Source organism: Mastacembelus armatus, chromosome 1 (assembly GCF_900324485.2).
Source record: "Mastacembelus armatus chromosome 1, fMasArm1.2, whole genome shotgun sequence".
Lineage (NCBI taxonomy): Eukaryota > Metazoa > Chordata > Actinopteri > Synbranchiformes > Mastacembelidae > Mastacembelus > Mastacembelus armatus.
In genome coordinates this window covers 19,499,521-19,524,892 of record NC_046633.1, presented here as the reverse complement: position 1 = coordinate 19,524,892, position 25,372 = coordinate 19,499,521, and the positions used below count along the sequence as shown (strand labels likewise).

The following is a 25,372-nucleotide window of genomic DNA, read 5'->3' as shown; positions in this document are numbered from 1 at the left end:
CTCACCACCAGAGTCATCCTACACACCACCATCCTATGCTGTCTGGCTACACTCTCCCCAGCCACTACTTTGCAGTCACTGATCTCTTTCAGGTTGTAATGTCTGCACAAGATGCAATCAACCTGTGTGCTCCTGCCTCCACTCTTATATGTCACCCTATGCTCCTCGCTTTTCTGGAACAATGTGTTCACTACAGCCATTTCTATCCTTTTTGCAAAGTCTACCACCATCTGTCCTTCTGCATTCCTGTCCTGCATACCAAACTTACCCATCACTTCCTCATCACCTCTGTTTCCCTCACCAACATGTCCGATGGAGTTTCACCTCATCCATCTCCCTCCAGAATTTCTCCTTCTCTTCTAACTCACATTCTACCTGTGAGGCATAACCACTGGCAAATACAAAATCTAGGATACAAATAGCCACACTTGGTGTCAGATATCTGCTTTTAAATTTCCTGAAATTTCCTGAAAGCAAAAAATCTAAAATATATACAAATATATTCAAAACTACATAAACTATAAAATATAAAGTATATAACAATTAATATGATAGGTTGCGATAAGTATGTAACAATTAATTAATATGACACTATGTAAATGAAGTGCTAATGGATTTTCTCCGTTTATTAAACGCACAGGACATATTTTTGGAACTGAAAAATAAGACTACGAAGTAAATGCTTATCGTGGTGACGTCATTATCCCATATGATTGACGGTGAGTGGAGCCAATCAGGTGCCACTGTGTGCTTTACACGAGCCAATGAGCTCGTCATTGAGTCATTGTTTGCGGAAGTTGTGAAGTTGTCGCCGGGGTTGGCGTCTGTATTTAAAATTGTCGTCACTGAAATGTACAGAGCAGTTTTCAGTTGTTGTTTTTCGTTGACGGTGACCCATTTCACATAGACAGAGCTTTAAACTGAGTGTTTACTGATGTTTTTATCCACGTGCAGCCCTCGTGGTTTATTGCTGTTGCTCGTAACTGACTCAGCTTAAGGTCCAATTGGTTTAGTCTCTTTTCAGCGATTTGTCCCAAATTTAATTGGTTACACTGGAGACACGGCTTGGATGGCTTCCTTTTCGACATGAGTAGCGGGTTGTTGCAGCAGAGGTGCTCAGGGGCTGACATGAACCCACCCAAGCGGCCCCGCACCGCAGACAGTGGAGCAGAAACAGGGAAAGAGGAGAGAAACACGGTGGATGTGGTGGGTGATGTACACTAAAGTATACACTGAGTTTTGTTTAGACAGCTGCAGGCCAAAAATGTAAAATTAGCTCTTAGTGTCTCTGCATTTACACTTTGGCGCCACTTTATTAGGTACACCTGGTTATTTCTAATGTCACTGTCCTGTTGAAACAGCTCTAATATTAGATAAATGTTTTATCAACAGTGTGGTTGGAGAGGAGACCTTGGTTTTATTGTAGCAAGTTCACTTTACCCACTTAATACTTAGAGCTTGTAGCATCTTTGAACCCCTGACACAGCTGAATTCACTATCTGTCCATTTTTTTAAATCTTTAGTCTATTATCCTGCCAGTGTACAATGCATCCTGTTGGCTGGATGAATGTCTGCAGGCCATATTACAGCAAGACTTCACTGGATCCATGGAGCTGTCTGTCTTTGATGATGCCAGCACTGTAAGTCTGTATACATTTACCTTGCTATAGACTTTATGCTTTTTATGCATGCAAAAAAATACCACAACATGGAATATCAGATGTCAGCTATAGTTCAGTGTGTATTCCTCTGTGTGTGTGCCCCTCAGGATGACTCCAGGAAAGTGGTGGAGAGTTGGAAGGAGAGGCTGGAGACAAGGGGCATCTCAGTAGTAATTTCAGGTCACAGCTCTGCTCAACCAAGAGGAGGTTGGTATAATAAAAACCATATTCCTTCTTCCAGAAAACTCATCAGGTTGTTAGAGACCCTGGCTGCATCTGAACTAATCTACCTCAAACCTTATATACACCACTGCCCAGTAGGGTTTTTTTTAAAGACATTAAATAGATTTCCCAATTTGTATGCAACACAGAAAAAGTGTACATCCCTCCATCATCCACCCCTTTTCCTGGAACATCCTGGGTTGTGGTGAAACGGTGTACATGTGAGGCCAAAAATATTTTTAGTTTCTTGTTCAAACTGCTGTTTCCAAGCCCATTAAATGTGGAAAACACTACAATCTATCCCATTATTCTGTTAATGGTTGTTGCAGAAATGTACGTGATGCTTACTAACTGTATTGTGTTAATGGTAATAAAGGAAATTGTCACCCAGTGCAGTGGTGTGGCTCACTGATGTCTTTTTAATAGTGTTTGGCTAATAATTAGCCCTGAGACAGAAAAATATCAGACATATCAGCCTCTGACACACGGGCCTTGCAGCTCAATTAGTGTTGGCTTTAGTCTTTTTAACAACAATAGAACATTATTGAATAACACCAAACTTATCCTTAGAGAGACTTTGGTGTTTTGTTTTTACTTGTGTATGAAGCAGCTGAGGAGGAAAAGGTCAGCTGTACTGTATTTTGTAAAGTATGTGTTTACTGTTCATTTGAGGGAAAAGAATGGATGAAGAATTTTGAGTAACACACACAATGGTCCACTTCAGTATCAGTCATAAGTGTTTTTTTCACTGTTTACAGAGCATATTCGTAACTTATCCCATGCAAACAACTGAAATGTCTTTCCTACATTGTTACATATTTAATCTGAATCTAAGTGCTAGCACATGGTGAAAAGGAAATACCACGCAGGCATATACAATTGCAGAGTATATACACATGCTTATGCATAAGCATTGTTCATTTGCTTTTCAGTGGGATATGCAAAAAATAAGGCAGTATCTCAGAGCTGTGGAAAGTACTTGTGCTTTCAGGATGCGGTAAGTGTGTGTGCATGTTTTATTTCATTCTGCAGATGTCTTTCGTAACACATACAGTAGTGAATTAAAACTAATTAGATCTTATCAGTTTGTCCAAATATACACAGTACTTGGACACATTCACACACAGACCTCAGCAGTCAGTGACTGTTTGAAAGAGCTGTCAGAATACATGACTAATGACCTGAGAGCAGGGGGTGATATATATGTGTTTGTTTTAGATGTGTATGTTCATTTGAATTGTAGGTCTGTCTTTGAGACAGTGCTTTAAAGTTGCTTGTCTGAAGGCCAAAGTGTCACAATTACACATCAGAAGCCACAACATCTGAATATCTGATCTGCACTCACTTCTGTTTTGTTTTTTAACTGCTTGAGTCATAGATTATATTAAGGATTTTTATACTGCTGATTGACTGCTCCCAGAATTAGAGTCAGTGGCAGTAAGACTGCCTTCTTAGGAAACTGTCAGCATCTTCTATTTGCATCTTGGATTTTTTTTTTTGTAGTTTGATACAATTCAGATCTTGGCAGGTCCTTTACTCAGAAACCTTAAAGGTCAGGAAACCTTGATGTCTTTAAACTTCTGTCATCATCCTGTTTTTGAAATACATTCTTCTGCTCACTGTACATCAGAAATCTTCCATCCAGAGTGTTTTGTTTTTGAAAGTCTTTGGTGTGGTATAAGTTAGATGGTATTATAACCACCTTGTTATTTTTCTGTCTCAATTTCTCTATTTTATGTTTGGTATACTATAGTTATTGTATAATTTGATTTTTTTTTTTCATTTGTATTGTACAATTTGGTTTCTTTTTTGTATATATTTTCACACCTGTTTCCCTTGTTCTAAGTAACATAACACATATGATACGATTTTCTTGTTCTTGTTGAAGTCTAGTATAAATTTATCAGTTGCCTGACCTTAAATAATTGCAACTTAACATTTGTATATGTTTACATGTATATGTCCTGCACTTCAGGATGACATTATGCTGCCCGAAAGAGTTTGTCTGCAGTATGAGGTGTCTCTCCTCCACCCAAACTCTGTAAGTTCTTCTTCTGTGCTTTGCTTACTCACTTCCTTCTCTCTCTATTGCAAATTTTCAGTTCTCCCCTTTCTCTCTCTCTCTCTTATTCTCACTCTCCATTGCCATCTAACCAGTCTCGTGCTTAAAATAAAAAAATCATATTGCTTGTGCGTGCATGCGTGCGTGTGTGTTCGCGTATGCACGCGCGCGCTTCCATGCAGTTGGCATGTAGAGCAGTGTGAGTATCCGGTGTTGATGCATTCTGAGGCCTACCAGGTCAGAGGTGAGGGGTCATGTGTGTGAGGGAAGTGAGGGAGACAGCATGGAGACAGCAGACTGGCTGCCCTGCACAAACAACCCACCTTTTTATGTTATGGCTGTTATATTTTATGGTTCTGGATAAAAATGTGATCCTCTTGTTTTGTGAATAAGCTCTTTTTCCCCCCCAAGTAATCTCATCTTTGCTGTTTCTGGGATTTGTTTGTATTTGTCAACTGTTTGTGTGTGGGTACAAGTTAGACATTGGACTAATAATCTATATAAAATAATGCACTTTAAAAATAATGAAGAAACCTGTGACAAATTTCCCATCACAAGTTACCTGAGCCAAACTTGATGTGTTCAGAAAGTCATGTTTTTAAAAGTTTTTGAACACTGATATGGTTTTGTGGTTGGTAGGTTAACTTAATAGTATCTTTATTCTTACTACTAAAACCACTTTTAGCAGTAACTTGCACAAATAAAACTCGCAAATTACTTCAGTGGCACCATTTTTCCTAAATGGCTGCACATGCTTTGAATGATTCCTGAAAGTAAAATATTCGTACTTCTTACAAAGCTATGTCTGTGTGCTTTTCTGACAGCTGATTGGCTGCAGAGTCCAGAGGTTTCCAGAAGGATCTACAGAGCGTTACACTCGTTGGATAAACACAGTCAGTCAAGACCAGCTCATCACACAGGTAAATGCCCACAGCTTGGCACAGTGTGTGTGTTTGAACGTGTATGAATTGTGTGTATTTGTCTGTGTGTATGTGAGAGGTCATGTGCCAGGCAGCAATAGGGCATTTAGAAACAGGATACATATAGGGGTCTGCAGTTTCCACGGAAATGTGGCAGTGGCCTGGACGGAGGACGCAGCATCACTCCTGACCTCTCCATCCATCACAGCCCCACCAGAGGAAGGAGGTTAAACCACCAGCTGTCCGCTGAGGGCTGTCAATAGTAGAAACAGTTGGAATTGGAAAAGATAATACTGGAGATAAAAAGTAAACACAAGATTCAGAAAATTTACTGTGTAGACTGTTTCTCTTCCAACCGATCCTGCAGTGGATATTTTGATTTGCAGTAGGTATTTTCCTGCACCATTCTCTGAAGGTTGCAGTGTATTATCTTCACTAAAAACAATGGTGTACATAGTTACTGTTAACACAGTCCAGGGTCCAAAATACAAAAGCGTTAACCAGTCTTTGCACTGTACAGTACATTTTTTTCAGTGAGAGACACAGTTTTAGATTTCATTAGAAAGTGTTTCATGCCTGAAAGCAGAAGCAGATGGAGTGAGAGATTCTGTGGCAGATGGTGAAATTAATGAATGCCTGTTTGCTGCTGCGTTCTTCAGAATGAGGAGGAATCAAGTGGCCATGACTGAATGTTGGAACAGTCATTCTGACTTTCCATAGTAGTTTCCATAGCGCAGGTGTTATTAAAACATTAATGATGGCCCTGTTCTGTTCCACTGTTCCACTAAACCATGTCTGCGTGACAGACAGGTCCCTGAAACTGAAGCAGCTAAAGAGAATTCAGAATAAATGTTTTAGTGTACAGCTGTGCTTTTCCCACTGTGACAGGTCAAAATGTCTTCAGTGAAAAAAAGGCCTGTTATGAGTTCCTGTAGCATTATAAAATACCCTCTGAAGTCAACGGGAAATCCCCCAAATTATCTCTTGAAATACTGCACAGGAAGAACATATAAAGTCTTAAATGTGGATATTTTTAGACATTTGTACGCATCAAAAATGTGAAATTGAATGGATGAGGCTTCTGTAGAGGTGTAAGTGAGTAGAAATCTTTCCATACCACTTTTACATGTAATACTTCTACCTCCATCACATTAAATAGTCACATAAATCGCCAAATGATGAGAGAGCCACTAGCAGTATTTCTAGTTATTTATAGATAGAAATCTACTTCTGCTGCCTGAACAAAACACACTGTCACCAAGGATACAAGACAACCTGGACTCAGTCTCTGCATAACTCTTTTGCAAACATTCATGGATATTTATGATATTAGGTTTCATGGAGCATGAGAATGAGATCATTTATTGATTCTGCAGGCTTCAAGTCAGCTCCTTTTCCTTCCCCTTTCTTCACTTTATCTGCCTTTACTTATAGTTTCTGGGTAAAGGAACAAAATCAGAGTTAAAACCAAAGATTTTCTCAGGGTGGTGCTTGTTTAACTTGATCCAGAGCTGGACCCTGTGGGTTCATCTGTGGGACATTAGATATGGTTATCCAAAACCTTTCCTACCCCATCCACTACTCACATCTCACTCTCTCTTTCCCTCTCCCTTGCTCTCACTCTCTGTCCCTTGGCTTCCCAGGCCTCATTCTTATTCCTCTTATTCATGTTTTGGCCACAGTGCTGCAAAATGTTGCAATAGTACAACAAAAAGGAGAGGAGACATACATAGGTGGACACACACACACACACACACTCATTAGATTCTGTCCAGCTGTTTGGCAGAATCCAGATGTTTTTCACAATCATCTTCATCTGTGATTCATCGGAGTTCTGCAGTAGTATTCTCATTCAGCCGAGAACCGTTTCACATACACATCCAAGCCTTATACACACAGCAAGTGAAACACAGCGACGTAGATTTAGGAAACAGATCAACCAGGAATGATCCACAGATTTAAAATGCACTAACACTATTGTTACATGTACACACAGATACACACAGGGAAGGAAGGAGGAACAAGAATGAGTGGAGGTCTACAGAGGGGCTGGGCAGTGGAATGAATGAGTTGGGGCCTGTGTTTGTAAAAAAGAAATATAGAGGTCGTAAAGTGGTCCTGGTGTATTACAGACTTTGTGGACAGAGGTACAGGGAAAGGCCAAAACAAACTCATTAGTCAAAGATCATGTTCAAGAGGATGGAAGTGTGTGTCCTTCCCCAGGACACTTCAGGAAACACACACTTCTGCGAGGCAGCACATGTGGCTGCACTCTGACCTATTTTGTTTGTAGGATTAGAAGTTAACATTTGCACAATCCCTGTTCATTTGTTTGTTCCTGGAAGCCAAGTTGGAAATTTCCCCTGGCCATCTATCCAAATCCTAGTCTTGTTTGGCCCATATGGGCTTTTATTCAACTTATGATCAGTTACAGTCTTGCCTGTTTCTCAAACTAAGGCTTGATTCTGTCCTACTCAACTTCTCCCCACTCTTTGTTTTGATCAAATCTTCTCAGTTCACAGTCTCACCACTGGTCAATATGTGGTCAGGATATGATTTCCATTGTCTGACAAGAATTTATATTTTGTCCTTGCTGTTGTCTTCATGGGCACCTGTGCTGAACATTTTTCATAAGGGAGGTTTTGGGCCACAGGGGTGGACAAAACTCTAGAATATCAACAAATCCCAAATGAGACAATATTATTTCAAATAATGATGATTCGATACAGAAATAAAACTTTTTTGGAGGTTTGTGGTGGTTAGCATTAATGTTGGCTTTTCTTGTAACTTACCATCCATGCATGTGTTGGTGTAAGTGTGTATTAAGTGTGTAATCATGTCTCTGGTTTTTCCCCCACCCACACGTGAGCTAAAATAGAAACATAAAAATAGACCAATTCTTTGAGTGAGCATGTACATGTTGATTCATTACTGGTCTGTTAGGGTTCGACATAGTGACACAAAATTTACTTATAAATTCTCTGTTAACGATGACAAGTATGAACCCGTACTGTTTGTTTGCATAACTGTTATTGTGTCTCAGGTCTACACCTCTCATGGCCCCACAGTCATCATGCCGACATGGTTCTGCTCAAGGAACTGGTTCCTGAAAGTTGGACCATTTGACGAGGGAGGCAAGGTGATAGTTCAAACCAAAAATATTCCCAAAGCCTTTTGACTCTGTTTTACTCTGCATCCCTTCCCTTACTTTTCCACTCCAAATTACTGTGCAACCAACCTACCACACATAGGCTGTGTGCAGACTGTGATGTGTAAGATTAGTGGAGTTCCTCTTTACATCAACATATCAACAGTTAACTGCTCTTAACAGCTGCTACCACAGCTTCTGTGTCGCCTAAAAATAACATTGGCAGGATGTTTACATGACTTTCTACTGACTGGTTGTCACATCAGATTATCAGGTTACTAAAATCTTCATATAAACAACATTTTGGACTTGCTCTAACTCAATGTCTGCCATGTGTTTACCTAAACAGGCACTGTCACCCAGTGTAGAATGTTTTCAGACCATTATCCCACACTCTGCTGCCTCCTGTCCAGGGAGTGCCAGAGGATCTGCTCTTCTTTTACCAGAGTCTTCGTCTAGGAGGGGGTCTGTCCAGGGTTGACCAGTGCCTGCTGATCTACCGATACCATGAGAAGGCCACCACACACTCCGTAACAGAGTCAGATTCACTGTACACCCCTTTCACAATCAGCTCCACTCACGCACATATTTGGACACAGTGTTGATCCTCCACCTACTCACAGCTGCCCACTGCCTTCTCACATTTTCTCAGAGCTTGATACTCTCACGCACAAATATGCACACATGCACAGACACACATGGTTTCAGAATCTTTCAATTTCTAGAGCATGGTTTTGGGATTCTAATCACTTTCCCAGCATAAGAATCAGGAATTTCACCTGTTCTCAGGCATGTTCAGTATCTCTGAAACAATGTGAAGGCAAAATCAGATCTATTTGGTGTGTTGTTTGTGTGTGTGTGTGTGTGTCCGAAGGAGGTGACATTCCTGATGTTGCCGGTGCTTCATCAGGGTCATCTAATGTCTGCAGCTGTGTGTTTGTACCTCAAAATGTAACCACACCAAAGGAGAGTGTCTTTCTTGACTTACTGCACCCCACACCTCCCTCCCTTTCATCTTCTCTTTCCTGTTATCCCTCCTTACTTTCCTCCTTCCTTCCTTCCTCCCTTACATCTGTCCACTGGTCATATATCCACTCATGTTGACACACTCTTTCACCAGTCATCCTCCTCTCTCTCCATCTATCATCTGTCTATTTTTGGAGGCCTATTTTCAAGCTCGCCTTGCCTACTTTCCACTCTTCCCTACATCTTGTCACCCCTTGTCATCCACAGTTCATCTATAGTTCTTCTTTTAAGTCAAATGAAACTATCGCCTTTTTTTGTTACTCAAACACATAAGTAATTATAGATGCCACAGTGAGATGAGAAGTGTCTTTTTACAAAGCTGGGTTGTTGTCAAAGGGTAACTGAGATCTGAGGCCTCTTAACACAGAAAGCTATGTTTGTAAATGCGGGTGTGCCTGCATGAGTGTATATGTTTTTCAGAACATTAATACCACTGGCAGGTGAAGTGATTAAGCATTGATTATCTCAGTATAATGGCACCTGTCAGACGGTGGGATAGATTACGCAGCAAGTGAACAGTCAGTCCTCAAAGTGTTTTGTTGGAAGCAGGAAAAAATGAACAAGCCTACGGATCTGAGTGACTTTGACAAGGGCCAAACCGTGATGGCTAGATGAATGGGTCAGAGCATCTCCACACTGGCAGGGAGGGAGGGTTCCTGTTAGAGGTCAGTACCTACCAAAAGTTGTCCAAGGAAGGACAACTGGTGAACTGGTGACATGTGGGGTGAAGGCTAGCAAATCTGGTGTGATCCCACAAATTACAGAAAATGTTAATGCTGGACCATTGACAAAGAGAAGAAGGAAGCCTGTTGATGAATTGTGGGATTGTATTACATCATGTGGATGGTGTGTGTGCATTGATTACCTGGGGTACAGATGGCATCAGGATGCGTTTTGGAAATAAGGCAAGCTGCCAAAGGCAGTGTAATGCTCTGGGCAATCTTCTACTGGGAAACCCTATGTCCTGGCATTTATGTTGATGTTACCACCTACCTAAATATTGTTGCAGTTTGCCTATACTCCTTTTCCCTGTGGCAGTGGCCTCTTTCAGCAGGATAATGCAGCCCACCACACTCCAAAATTGTTCAGGAGTGGTTTGAGTTCAAGGTGTTGCCTTGACCTCCAAAGTTCCTTGATTTTAATCCTACAGAGATATGCTGGAAAAACAAGTCCAGTCCATGGAGGCACCACTGCAAAACTTACAGGACTTAAAGAATCAGATCCTAACATCTTCATATCAGATACCAGAGGACACCTTCAGAGGTCTTGTGGAGTCCATGTGTTGATGAAGTCAGAGCTGCATAAGAGGGACCCACAAAACCAGAATGTGTGAAATTGCAGTTGTGTTTTAATATGCAGGGTATTACAGGGGTGAAGGCTGCATTGTGTGCAGGTACATTTATGGTAAAACTCTGCCAAGGTACTACCATGTCTTGGAATCAAAGCCTGCATAGAAACGTAATCTGAGGACCACCCATGGTCCACAGTGGTGGTCGTTTGGGGGTTTGTTTGTCATGTGAGGCCCAATGTTAACACGCAGCATGGTGCTCATATCAGGAGATAAGGCTAAAATACCGCCTGTCTAAGTGTCTGTGTAATTACTCAATATTATGTATGTGTGTATGTGAGAGACAGAGAGAAAGAAAGAAAAAGAGTGAGGGAGGAGGAAGGGGTTAAGAGCATGGAAGCATATATCTTAAATGTAAAGTTCTGTCTGTGTGTGTCCGTGTGTGTGAAATAACCCTGTCCACAGCTGTGCACATCAGTCAAGGTGCAAACTTCAGGAAATAAGCCCATTTGAAACAGATACAGTTTTGAAATAAAACCTGAGCAATTGTTTAATGGGGTTCAATTAGAGGTTTTCTTAACTAGAGTGAATAGTTCTGGAAAATACATTTAAAGATACGATTGTGGTTTTGACACTGAAAGGGTAATTGTGCTTTATTTGGCCTTACCTCCTATTAATTGTGTCAGTTAAAAATGATTGTTGAAAATTGGGATCTTGGCAACTGCACTAAAACAAAGTTCAATGAAGAAAAAACAGAGGATTTTTACAAACCACTTGGAGGTAAGACTGAAGTTGTGTGCACCAGAAATATTAGTAATTCTTTATACTATTGGAAAACTGTGTGCACATAACTAGAGCAAGTATACTATATTTAAAGTTGGTTACAAGTTAGTATATTGATTAACACTGCAGTGATTAGTAAATCAATGGATTAAATGATCAAAAATAATCAAATTAACTATATTGGTGAATGAGTAATTGTTAAAATGCCCAAAATGATCTTATGTCCTCAAATGAGAGAATTAGTTAAGATTTTGGGATTGTTATTTTTGGACTGTGGGTCAGACAGGGAAAACCATTTGTGGATGTCATATTGTACTGTTTTCTACAACAAAGATGAAGTAAAAAACTGACAGACTTATCAGTAATTAAAATAATTTTTAGTGGCAAACCGAAAGCTGAGGAATGTTTACAATACAATGGACAGTTTGCGTAATAATTTTATCTTTTGTCTTCATTTTCTCTCCCATATTAATTTGGCTTTTCTATGGGGTTTGCGTAAAGCTTGTCTTAACAGTTTAACATCCCCACTAAGAAAAAAACTGTGCTTTTTATCTCCATAGGGCAATAATAACCACAATCAGTAAAAACAACAAATAATCACTCTTTATATTATTTTTAAGACTCCACAGTTTGTTTGTATGGGTCCTGTGTTCATCAAATTTTCTCAACAAGAATGTGCTCTACCAAATGTTTGATCTGAATATTAAATACAGTGGTTCACAAACTACACACAACATGCTGTTGTCTGTCCTCGCTATGATATATGCCTCGTCATATTTTCTTGGCTTTGCTTTGGAAGCTGTGCATTAAGTTGGTAAAGCCTCATCCTCTGCTGTAGCATTATGTTTAGCTGAGAGGCCTCTCACAGACTTGTCCATGGTATGCTATCAGTGCTTAAGCATGCCTTGCAGTCCTCTGTAGTAGCTCTGTGCTACCCCAACGGGTATTCCCAGATTTCAGTGTTGCAATATATACTTCCATATACCCAAAATGGTGAACTATCTCTTTAAAGACTACAGTGTTTTTCTTAAATACGTCCCAGCCAGCAGCAGTTCTTGAGGTAGGCTTGAGGCCTGCAGGGTTAGGTTGTGTGCTGGGGGTGTGGGTGCAGGCAATGTTGAGCCGTCTTGGTGTCATGGACTCAACTTAACAATCCACCTTTACTGACATGGTGCCCACCTGATGACCCTGTTGACTTGCCTGCACTCTCACAACCACGCAGAAGCTCCATAGGGGCTGTGAATGTAGTCTAAAGTTTAGTTAGTGCAAGTGCAGCAGTATAAGCAGGATAGTGAGGTAACTTAAGGATATTATATGCACTCAGGTATTCAAGAATCATCCAGTGAAAACACTGAATGTGCACTGTCATAGGTTAGGGTTGGAGAATGGTCTTATTGTGGGGCCCTGAAGACTTACAGCAACATGGCGTGATAACGTTTTGCTTATTTACAGATAACATGAACTATAGTTGGGCAGCATGGTGGCTTAGTGGTTAGCACTGTTGCCTCATAGCAAGAAGATCCTGGGTTCGTAACCCAGCAGGGGCCTTTCTGTGTGGAGTTTGCATGTTCTCCCTGTGCTTGTGTGGGTTTTCTCCAGGTACTCTGGTTTCCTCCCACAGTCCAAAAACATGTATGTCAGGTTGATTGGTGACTCTAAATTGCCCATAGGAGTGAGTGTGAGTGTGTGAGGTTGTTTGTCTCTATGTGGCCCTGTGATGGACTGGTGACCTGTCCAGGGTGTACCCCTGCCTTTCACCCAGAGAGAGCTGGGATAGGCTCCAGCAGGTCCCTGTGACCCTAATAAGAATAAGCAGATATAGATAATGATTGAACGAACTATAGTTTACACTAAACTAAATTAAACAGTGTTAGGTCCATGTCTAATTTTAAGCTCTTACTCTTCATGTTTCTGTCTCCATCCTGTCGTGCTCTCCTCATCTCCTGTTTCCAGGGAAACCATTTGGAAGCTGCGAGTCGAGTTCCTGCAGGAGAGAGTTCTCAGCCAATGGGAGAGCTTCACCATATGGAATGCTGGGAAACAGGGCCGAAAGCTGTATCGATGCCTGAGCCCGACCAATCAGAAGAAAGTTAGTTGTCTCCACATTTGAGACATGAACAGAATATATTTTTGTTTTCTATCTCTCAGTGGAGAGAGGAACAGGTGGAAGATGTTGTAGTATGTGAGTGTGTGCCAGCCACTCATTGCTTTTGTGATTTGTGCACCAGGTCAAAGCTTTCTGTGATGTGGATGAGAATAAAATCCAGAAAGGCTTCTACACATATGAGGAATCCAAGGTAAGATCAGTCAATGTGGATTTCAAGTAGGATGTGATTAATTTGATTATATAGCAAAGTAAACAGAGTTGCAAGATGTCCAAGCCTCGAAACAATAGTCATCCACTTAGTTTATTGCAGTGAATTTCAATGAAGCTGTGACTAACAATCATCTGTTGCTATCCCTCCAGGAAAGACCAAAGCCAAAAATCCCTGTTCTGCACTACAAAGATGCCTCTGCCCCCTTCATCATCTGTGTTAAACTGGTGAGCAAAAGGCGTGTTTCTGTGTTGTATGTTTGCTGACTCTGACCATCTGTCCCTCAGGTCTATAATCTACGTTAACGACATAATGGTCAAGGGCGTGTGCCCAGCAGGACACAACACAGAGGAGGCAGTCAGGAAATGAGTAGAGACAGCAGCCTGGGCTTTGATCACATGTTGCTTGTACAAACATCTGATGTTTTTGCTGGTGTTCAGTTTACATATATCACATTTTGAGTTATATTTTGTACTCTAAAACCCTGGCAGTTCGCACACCTGTTTTGCAGAGCCTTTTCCTAAGATATAGATATTCTGGTTTAGTTTGTTTTTAATCAATATGCAATAACACAGGCACCTACAGTTGTTCTGGTGGCAAAATCACTAACTGCCTATGTATCTTCCAGCTAGATTCAGACATCTAGAGTGGCTCAGCCTACGGGGGCTACTAATTGCTCAATTATGGGAAAAAGGAGAAGTAATCAGTCAGAAAACAAGGAGATCTGGACTCAGTCATGAGTCATGCTTTCCCTCTCATTCTCTCTGACACACACACACACACACTCTCTCTTTTAACACCTGGACTTAATCAGATGTTTTTCACCCTGACATCAAATAACTAGAATACACAAACATGTTTATTTGATTTTTTTAATAGGCCAGTAAATTACTGTAGGTCAGTGTTGTGGCAAAAACCTTTGGATGAGCAATAAAGAGAGTACAGACAGATTGTCTTTTCCCAGAATATATTTCTTGCAAGAAAGGAGCAAAACAGAATTGATCAGAGTCTTCCCCTGTTGTTCCCCAGTTGTTCCCCAGTTGCTCAGCTCCTATTAGGCTGAGGCCTCTACTTATACAGACATGCAAAGTAAATGCAAATAAGCATTCACATAATCAGATAATGAAGTCTGTACTTCACTATTGTTCTACAAAGTGATTCCCTAATAAGGCTATATTCTAAAACTCTATATTCTCATTCGACAGCTAACCCTCCATCCTGGGCGTGCTCTGTTATACTTGTTTCTTCCTCACACCTAGTGTCCAAAGGAACCTTACTCCCAGATACTCCTCACCAACATCCTTGAGAACACTGTGTCCCTTAGTGTCAGACTATACTAGGTCAGGAACATAAACATCAGATATGATTATGAAAAACACATGAGCCTTGGTGAACTCTATGAATCAACCTGTAAATGAAAACCTGTGAAACCTGAAAAACCAAGAATAGAGTAAGAAACAATAAAAATCATAAATCAGTAACAATAATCAATCATTGAAGCTCATTTTTCCATTACAGTCAGTCTGAAGCTTTTTAGTGTGTATAAAACTTTTGGCTTTATAGATTAAAACACAACACACTTCATTAAAAGGACTAAGCCCAGTGGAAGAGTTTAGGGACAAATAGCAGCATTTCTTATGATGCTTTTTTGTGGAAAGTTTTGCCTTCAATCATGTTTTCCAGTCCTGTTGTTTTTCTCATGAGTTTGTTTGATTCTTAGGACATGACTGGAGGCGTTATGGAGGAAAACCTCAACTCTTTGCTGCTGAAAGAAGGAATAGATTTCTACCATTTCAACTGACTGCTCAGAGTGATAAAAGCAGAGAACTGGATTTCTTACAACATGCGCACAAACTAAGTAATAGGCACAACAGGAAAGGAATAAGTGGAGTTTTTAACTAATTTGCAAAGAAGAAGGTATTTGGATTATTTAACTTTGCCTATCAGAGGACAGCTATTTATTATACAAGAGGACATGATGATTGCCTGTGTTGACCATTCTAAGGAATAAAATGTTAGTGTTTTTTAATCCTGTGTGGACTCAGAATGGTATTTGCCAATCAGTAAACCTGAGCTTATGACCACAATCCCCATCCTGATTTCTCAGCAGTCTCCTGCGATGCCACCATCCAAAAGTAGATGCATGCACCTAATTGCTACACATGTACAAACATGGATTCTACATATATTTATTTTTCTCTCCCCAAGTCTCTTATGAAATCTAAAGAACAATAACCTCTTTATGAGAACACAATACTGATTCATAAACACACTAAAAAAAGTTTATTTTACCTCACAGAGTGTGGAGTTTTTCTCTGCAAAGGTAAACAGACCTTTCCCCACATAATCTCCTACAGTATTTCCTCGGTCAGAGAGGTGGTCTGCCTTACTGTAAATCTGGCCACAGCAGCTACTATGGAAACAGCAATGATGGCTTCATCTCTGCCAGGGTTTTATTTTCATTACTTTTGTTATCACAGGCTGAACCTACAGAGTGGTGTGAATCTGGAGAATCGTATTATTTTGAATGTTAGGCTTGGTGTCTGATAAATTGCAGAAATGTTCAGGCCTGATTCAACCCAGTCAAGTTTGAGGTGAAAATCCTAGTCTTCTATGTAGGGGCTGAGAAAAATATCACATCACTTAACACTTAATCTCCAACTAGACCACTCTTCCCTCTGTGTGTTTCCCCACACACTCAACATTTAAACACTAAACATGTCTGGTGATTTGTTTCCTGATGAATCGATTAATAATTATTTTATGGAAAAGGCTAAAAATTATTAAACATGTCTATTGATCAACCCTTACTAAAGCAAATTGATATTTCTAAATAGTGTGCTCTGTCTCAAACCCAAAAGTATTTCATTCTTTTTGTAATGTAAATAGTTGCAGAATCATTTCCTGTTGGTTGTCAATTAATCAAGTGTTTATTTCAACTACATTATGCAGCATTTTGCAGTTTCTGGACACACACTTGTAGCAGAAGTACCATTAAATCCCTCCACACATTTTTTATTGGACACACACAGCATACACTTTATCACCTCTGTTCATTATGGCAGCTTAACAACTCTTTAAAGCCACTGATATTCAAAGTGTGTGCTTTGGATAAATGTCCACCAAATAGACACCATATATTTTCAGAATGCAACAAACCAAAGCAGGTTGTTTAAGTAAGGCCACACTCTTTTCTGAAAACATCCTGTCTTCTTTACCCACTCTACCCTCATGATAAAGTACTTGGTATATGATCAGAGTGAGCTCTAATGGAGAATCTATGAAAGAGACATGGAGAGAGAATAAACAGAGCTTTACTTAGTGTTTACACTAAGGAGACACTAGACATCAACCCTGATAACACACACATGCACAATGAATGACCCTGACCCTGGAGCCTGTTTGCCTTCCTGAGCCAAATAAACCTGCACAAATTGTACATACACACACATTGGCATACACTTCTACAGCCCTGTGTCCCCTGTTAAGGCTTGGCAAGGCAGGTTTATTAGTATAGCACAGTTCATACACAGTAATCCAAAGTGCTAAATCCTTTCAGTTGTCATATGCAGAGCTAAAAAGTCAAGTTTTTAGCTTGGATTTAAGCATTGTCAGAATTGAGGCCTGTCTAGCATCATCAGGAAGACTATTCCAGATTTTAGCTGTATATTACTGAAATGCTGGTTCTCCCTGTTTAGTCCTGACAGAAGGCCTGTCTCTGATGCAGTGCTGTTTTAAAATCTAGTAAAAGTCTGAGCAACAGGAAGCCAGTACAGACTAATGTGGTTGTACTTTCGTGGTTCTAGTCAGGACCCAAGCAGCAGTGTTGCAAATGTACAGCTCATTTTGAGAGCCCCATGAGCAGACTGTTAGAGTGATCTAACCTGCTGGAGATAAATGCATGGATGAGTTTCTCCAAGTCTAGTTTAGACACGATCCATTTGATTCTGGCAATGTTTTTGAGATGATTAAATGCTGACCATTTAATTGATTTAATGTGGCTGTTAAAATTCAATGATGTGAGTCCATGATTACCCCTAGATTTCTATCCTGATTTTTAGAGTTCCTGAGTTTAGAGAGGGAGATTCAAGGTGACTGCTGACACTTTCTCTTTGTTTCTGTGGCCCAAAGATGATTACTTCAGTCTTGTCTCTGTTTATTTGGAGAAAGTTGTTTTGCATCCACAGAAATACAATGACACAGTGAATTGACTGGTCCATATTCACCTGCTGTGAATGATATGTAAATCTGAGTGTCATCTGCATAATTATGGTAGGACACATTATTGCTGCGTAATTAAGTGGTCTAAAGGAAACATGTAATGATTGAACCAAAGGGGTCCTAAGATGGACCCCTGGGGGACCCCACATGTCTCAGCCATTTGGTCTGAGACACAGTTACCAATTTAAACAAAGTACTTCCTGTATTCAAGATAGGACATAAACCATTTAAGGGCAGTACCAGAGATGCCTAACCAGTCATCTAACCTTTGTAACAGGATCACATGGTCCACTGTGTCAAAAGCAGCACTCAGGTCCTACAGTACTAAGACAGAGACTTTGCTAGCGTCAGTGTTCAGACGAATGTCATTTGTCACCTTGATGAGTGCAGTCTCAGTGCTGTGATGGGGCCTAAAACATGACTGAAAACCATCAAAGCTGTTGTCAACTTTTTAAAGGATTGTACCTAAAAATGGCAGGTTTGATATGGGCTGATAGTTGTTCAGTACTGTGACATCAAGACTGGTCTTTAGGAGAGGCTTGATGACAACAAATTTCAAGCCCTTGAAAATGTTCCATACTGTAATGAGTCATTAACTAACTGAGTGATGAGTATTGCAGCTGATAAAAGGTCTGTTCAGGTTTGTTCACTAGTTAAAACGATATATATCGCTGCACATTTACCTTAGCTAAAGAGAACACAAATTTGGCATAAATTATTTTTATTCTTGTAATCTATTACTTTTTCACACAAGCCATCAGACTTCTCAATAGCCAAGGACTAGACTGACACACACACAAATCTGGGGACTTCTTTCAGGCCAGTTGTACCGGGGTGGCCATTTTGCCCATTCTTTTTGTTTTTGTACATTATTGATCTGTGAATTATTTGGCATTATGGCTACCAAGCAGCGTCTCATGTTTACATGTTTTCACATATATTATAAATATATTGTGGTGCCTTGTTTTGCACTTTATTCACTCCAACTCTGTGCTGGTCAACGATGTCCTTAATTGTGCCTCTGTCATATTCATTATCCAATGCACTGTCTGCTTGGACATGTGAACTCGTGCATTTAGCTCAAGGCTCTTAATCTAAGTAGTAATTATTAGAAATTAGATAGATATGTGTGGTTGTTTAGTTTTGTATTGTCTAACATAGCACCATGGTTCCTGCACTGTAATCATTGTACATGGTTGAAGTGACTATAATAATAATATACTGAAAATTTTAAATTGCAGTTCTGAAGGTTGCTAATCAACCTAAATACTGCAGGTTTAAAATGAAGGTATTATGGTTTTCACCTATATGCAATTATAATCAGCCAGCCAGAGACCTTTGTACCATTTTTCTTAGTTGCTTATTTCCTGTTCTCTTCCTTTTTGGGCAGTATGAAGTTGTGTGTGAGTTATGTTCTTCCTTCCAAAACTAGAGTCAGGCTATCTGTGAGCAAGGCATTCAACCTCCCTACCGTTCAAGTGCAGTTACTCAGTTGGCCCTGTGAATAAATAAAGGTTTATAAAACAAGAGGAGTGTGTTGCTCACAAGCAGCACGGAAATAAAGGTCATTAAGGGTGTAGTCAGAGAAAGAGGAATGTGTGCATGGCTCCATGATAGTGTGTGGACAGACGTGTTCCTCACATCATGCTGCTTGACAGACATAAGGGGAGCAGGTCAGAGGCTGTGCTTCTCTGTAAATACTTCACGTGGTGAAGGAGTACATGAGGTCAAACAGCACATCAGCAGCTCAGACTCCCTCTGCAGTCCCAAATTCATACTTCTGTTGTGTTCATGGTGAGATAGCATCTATTTCAAATCCAGGCACTTGTAGGGAAATGTGTTTTATGTGATGTAGATGTGATAAGGGGAGTGACTATCATGTCTCAGCTATTAAAGCCTTTATTCATTCTCAGTCCAAGACTTCATTTATTAATTTCAAATGATACTTAAGTAAGTGTAAGTTAAATGTATCATTCTACTATGTATTATAACTAAAGAGTTTAATGACTGTTAAAACATAATGTGCTTGGGCTTTACAGCTCTGAGTCACTATTAAGAGCAAGTTTGGGTTGCCAGGTTATCACAAATACTTTTGCTTTCAAGGTTTCTTTACCAGTAATATATACAAATATTTGTAGTCATTAATAAATGTTAATAGGATGATCATAAATTTAAATCGATTTTCACTCCTGCAGCCCCTTTTCCAGAAGGTAAGTGGTCATTTGCTTTAAGTAGTCTGAGGAAGTTTTCATGACTTGGCAAAGCAAAAGTTGTGCACATCAATAATTAACTTGTGACCAGCAATTAGAACAGTTTCACTGAATTTGGATTTTAAAATATAATCTATAGAAAACGAAATGAATGGCCTCATGAATGAAGAAGGAATCAATTTAACTTGCAGGCTATGCCAACAAAGAGGCTTCAGGAAACAGTACTGGAAATTTCCTATTTCATTCACAGACATTATGGAATGGAGTTCGCGTGTGTGTGTGTGTGTGTGTGTGTGTGTGTGTGTGTGTGTGTGTGTGTGTGAGGGGATTGGGTGCAGATGTGTTAAGGGAGTCAGTGTTTCGGTATTTCTCGAAATGCGTTACATTGCTCTCGCTGTCCGGGGGAATGTGACGAGTCAGTTCATAGTGTTTTCTCACGGGAAAACCGCCTGACAACCAAACAGCCGTTTACTGTGACTTTGTGTTATGTCAGGACCTTTTCTTTCCCAGGAACACTGTAGGCACCTAACACGCAGACCCACAGCAGGAACCGTGCAGAAATGTTAGTTTGAGCTCCTGCAGCGAAATACGTCCCCCACCCCCCTAAATAAGACCAGACTGCAGAGGTTGCGGTGGATGTTCGAGGGAGCTGTAGAAGCTGCTGTTTCAAATCTGCATGCAGCTTTAATTTTCACTACCATAATATGATCCATGTGACTGCACAGCCAAACACTAACAGGCTTGTGCGGATTGTCTGGGGCATTTTAAGGCACCTGTAGGACTGGCACACTTTCTATAGGCCTCTACAATGAGGTGGACGGAACTAATCAAAATGCATTTGGCTGAAAGGAATAAAGCCAGTAGCCTGTTTAATTATAAGCAGGTCACAGTGTCTCTTTTTACTCGTTTACTTTCTTCTGTCTTTCTTTTGTTGTTTCAAAACATCAGGATATTCACCAGCACCTGGTGAGTGCTGTGCTCCAGGTCCAGTCTGACCCCCTGTCTCTGCGCTCGGGTCTCGTGTGGAATGTGGTTTGGACCGAGCGCTCGCGTGTCACTCAAGCGGGGTCGGCTGCTGGCACGCGCCCCTGCGGTGACGTGAGGCGCAGCGCACGCAGCCAAAGTTTTTTCGCCAGTGTCTGCCGTGTCCTGCTGCGCGCGCACACGGCTCCTTTCACAAACCTCGAGTCAAAAGCTTTTTCTGACTCAGACTGAACCCGCTGTGTAGCATGCGCGCCCTGGACACAGCTCTGCGGGATATTTTACTGGACTGTTGCGGTTCGAGAGCGACAGAGCGCACGACTGGTTGGTCTGGTGTGTAGGATCCGGGGACTCTCGAGGCGGACTGGCCGCCATGCTCCGGCCGTGGGCTGCCCACTGGATCACAGCTGTGCTCCTGAGTCGGGCTCTGGCACAGTACTCCAGCGACCAGTGTAGCTGGCGAGGAAGGTGAGGATGGAGCTGAGTTAAGGACCTCTCTGATCAGAGATAGAGAGAGACAGAGATACTCTGTTAGGATAGACAATAAAAAACCCAGTAATTTTATTATTGTTGTTTCCTTAAAGAAACCCATAAATCCAGTTTGTACAAATAATCTTATTGCTCTTTAATGTACTATTGAGTCAGGTTGTGTCTTTCAAGTGGTTCTGCTGCCATTTGCGCCGGTTTTCAGCGCTTCAGAGGAGGAGTAATGGATGTTTAGGGTTTAATGTAATCCCGAGGGGAGGCCACTGGAAGCTCAGATACAATGAATTAATTGTTATATTGTGCTGCAGATGCGCAATGGGAGTTAAGTAAACCTTTTTTTTTCCATTTCATTTTCATATAAACGTCTTACTATTCAGAGAGGTTATTTAATTATGTAAAATAATCTTTACTAAACTCTCTTTATACAATTACTCATCTCAAAATGACTCACAAAGCAACTAAAATACACGTGGACAAGAGATGTACTATAGAGGTACCACACTGACTGCAGTTATGTGATTGGACTCATAAAATGTAACTATTCTTCCTTTCTGGTCTTGATCACAGGAATGTCTGGGCTCCAGCTCCAATCTTAAGTAAATATGGCCACATGGCGCCTTTGATCACTCCTCCAAGTCCCCAAGTTGTAAAAAATGAAAGCCTCTACTTCACACTCAGTCAGTTCCTGGTGTTGAAGCGGTTTATGTGAGACAAGTGATAGTATCAGGCCAAAGTGAAAGATGAGTTGACAGACATGATATTATAGATTTTTTCCGCTTTCACAGAAATTTAGTCCCTGATCCAACTCTCCTCATTGTTGGCTTCTGGTAATTATAGTGATCTTAACCATTTTATATTATTCTGCAGTCTGAAAGAGGAACAACTACATGCCTAACACAAGCAATGTCTCATCTGCAGTGGTTTGAGCCATGAGTCTCATCGCAGAGATGTGGAGCAGGTCTATCTACGCTGTTCCCAAGGGTCTCTGGAGTGGCTCTACCCCACAGGAGCCATCATTGTCAACCTGCGGCCAAACACCGATCCCCCATCAGGACAAATGGCAGGGCTCCACGTGTGCATCAAACCCCACACATACTCCAAGGTAGAGTTTAACACCAGTGGACCTCAGCAATGTGTAAATCATCTGAGCTACATTATACAAACACCAAAAATGTTTCTGTTAGCAGGCCCAACACGTTGCCATTGCAGTTTGATGTGTCATTTAACTGTAGCTTCCCTGAATGTGTCACTCCTGGTACATCTGGTTCAGGGTTCTCATGTGTATCTGGAGCGTGCTGGGGATCTGAGTCTGCTGCTGGCAGAGAAAGACCAGACCCAGAGCACAGTGCATTGCTTCAGCCTGGCAGAGGGGGCTCTCTTTGTTGAGGCCATTCCACAGACAGACATCAGCCGGAAGATCACGGCTTTTCAATACGAACTGGTGCCCAGTCAGGGTCCTGGGGCACACATGTACCCATTCCTGCACCCTGGTTTAGGTAGGTGAATCCACATAAACATGTATTTAGTGCAAAAAGATAATTTGTATTTGTATATATAATATGTATTTGGCTTTAATAATGTAATTGGCAATAATTTGTGATTAATCCAATCAACAAGTCTGTTGATGGAATGTGTTGTACTCACTGTAGGAGGAAAATGGTTATCAGATAAAAGTGTTGTGCTGACTGAATGCACCAGAAAACAAAGTTACTAATACATTTCCTGCCCACAAACATGTTATCACCAGATGAATCAATAACATGGAAAAAGATTGAAAAAAAAGCTAAAGCTTCACTGACCCCTGACCTTTGTTTCTTGTTGTTTCACACTGTGGGTTGTTTAATAGATTGTATGGAATTTGTAGGTAATTAGCTAAAATGGTCTTATTAAACTTGCCATACCTGACATAGCTCACTGATATGAAGTGACATTGACAGACAAGAGCTGAGATAAAAAAAAAACAAACAAACAAAGCTCCTGTGTGCAAAAGGGCATGTTATTGCTTCACCCTTTATTCATCTCACCTACATACTGCCCCTCTCTGACACTCTATCCTCCCCCACTTCCTCTTGTCTCAGTCAGACATGAAAACAAGCAGACCAATCAAAAGGTCCCGTTAGGGTCAAGCACACGGATCAGCCAATCATCTCTCAGCTATCAATCAAGAACAGAGTCCCTCTTAAAAGCAGGGACTTTTGGGTAGCCCACCCATATGAGTAAAGTGGTGTGGTAAGAGGGAGGGCTGGTGGGTGGAGGTGAAAGCTGGACTGCTTTTGTAATGAGACACAAGAAAGCCTGTCCAGTCCTGTGTGTGCCTGTGTGTGTGTGTGTGTGTGTGTCTGTCTGTCTGTCTGTGTCTGTCTGTGTCTGTCTGGCCGTTTGGAGCTGTTTTTATAGCTGACGGGGTCAGGGGGTAATGCTTTTGATTACATTTCCTCCCTCACCTGCTGTTCTCCATCAAATTATCTCTATTTCTATTGATGTCTCATAAACACCTACAAATACAGAGCAAACAGGAAACAGACTGGGCTGACATGGAAAGAAACTGAATTGTGAAAACAACAGTTTCTTATGTTTAAGTATTCAGTGTTTAATCAGTTCTTTTCCTATGTTTTCCATATTAGTGACCTGTAAACCCTGTTCAGATGAAGAGATTCTCATGGCTGTGTGTACCAGTGACTTCGGTAAATACATACACACTGACACATTGACTTATCTCGGCATAACAACTGGAAATGGGAGGGGATAGGAGCAAGCCTAGCTCTGTCCAAAGAAAACAAAACCCACCTAGATGCATCTCCAAAGCTCAGTAATTAGCACACTGTATCTTGTTTGTTTAATCTGTACAGAAACTCAATTGTAAAAATGAAAATATGCTGTTTTGTAGTGGGGTTATGTTCTAAACAATTTCTTGGCCAGGCATTTATCTCACAGTCAGCAGAGACTTCATGAAGTTAGTGTTTTCAGGCTTTATGATAAGTTAATCTTATCAGCTGTTTTGATGCAAACAGAGTGCTATCCTCATCCTTCTGCAAGAAAGCAAAGAATTTTGATTTGTAAAAGGATCCTTATGTTTTGTCTGTTTTTAAAAAGACATAGTCTCACTTTAATTCACATACCCTTCATTTAATCTCACTGATCCAATCTCTCTCTCAATCTCTGTTACTGAACCTACAGCGGGCAGTGGCATCTTTCGAGGTGTGGTATCAGGTACCAATGACCATTCCCCTGTTGTTGTGACTCTGAGTCGACTGTTTCATCAGAAGAGTCGAGTGTTTTCTTGGGGTGGAGCCAGAGGGCGGAGCTGGAGTGGACGTGTCAATGTTCCTGCACAGTGCGGTGTGCATCTTGGTAGGGATGAGTACCTTTTGACTGGCTCTGTCCATTTTGGCGAAGCCTGGCTGAGCTGTGCACCTCACTACAAGGATTTCCTGATGCTGTATACTAGCGCCCAGAAGGCAGGAACTAACCCCTGTCAAACAGACACAAACTGAGAGACCTCTTCAAGGTTCTATGTGAAACAGGGTGGAATGCTTCTCAAAAAGAGGAACACTATGAAATGTGGATGACGGAGCAACATTGTCTTTGAGGCTGTCAGAGAGATGAGCGGAGTTACACACCACTGGCCAATATTAAATTAAAACATCTCCAGGCTCTTTTTAATGCTGTGCAACCTATTTTTGTTTTGCAGCATAAAGGAAAAGTAGCCAGTATTTGAATATTTTAGTAGCCAGTGTGCTGGCTGAAATCAAATTTTTATTGTGCATGAGTGAGGCAGAAAATGAACGAATGACTGAAGAGCTAAAATTAAATCTCTTCCTAACTGTTAAGGTTTTATTCTCATGTTGATACTGCTTGTGTGATCATTCTTGAAATGAAGGTTTGCTTTGTAAAAAGCTTTTGTTAAAATTTAGGAGTCTTCTGACAGAAGTGTTCAGTATGCAGCTCTGTGAGTGTTTACTAAGTCTGTGTTTTGCTAATGAGTTCAAAGGGTCTTTATATTTACAGAAAATAAAAAGCTAATTTTCAGGCTGCTCTTCTGTTTGTTT

The 25,372-nt window shown here is 40.8% G+C and overlaps 2 protein-coding genes across 2 annotated transcripts; both read left to right on the top strand.

Annotated features, from left to right (window-relative positions):
* Positions 1-798: 798 nt before the first annotated feature.
* qtgal (queuosine-tRNA galactosyltransferase) lies at positions 799-16,242 on the top strand. Its single transcript, XM_026303971.1, has 12 exons — positions 799-1,206; positions 1,524-1,640; positions 1,769-1,868; positions 2,816-2,880; positions 3,859-3,924; positions 4,770-4,865; positions 7,909-8,004; positions 8,427-8,551; positions 13,064-13,199; positions 13,339-13,407; positions 13,578-13,652; positions 15,146-16,242. The coding sequence occupies exons 1-12, from the start codon at positions 1,087-1,089 to the stop codon at positions 15,224-15,226; spliced, it is 1,146 nt and encodes a 381-aa protein (XP_026159756.1). The 5' UTR covers positions 799-1,086; the 3' UTR covers positions 15,227-16,242.
* A 4,737-nt stretch (positions 16,243-20,979) lies between these two features.
* On the top strand, positions 20,980-25,351 carry LOC113127706 (meteorin-like protein). Its single transcript, XM_026302410.2, has 5 exons — positions 20,980-21,305; positions 22,242-22,425; positions 22,594-22,819; positions 23,948-24,007; positions 24,501-25,351. Exons 1-5 carry the CDS (start codon positions 21,211-21,213, stop codon positions 24,815-24,817), a joined length of 882 nt encoding a protein of 293 aa, XP_026158195.1. The 5' UTR covers positions 20,980-21,210; the 3' UTR covers positions 24,818-25,351.
* The last annotated feature ends 21 nt before the right edge of the window (positions 25,352-25,372 follow it).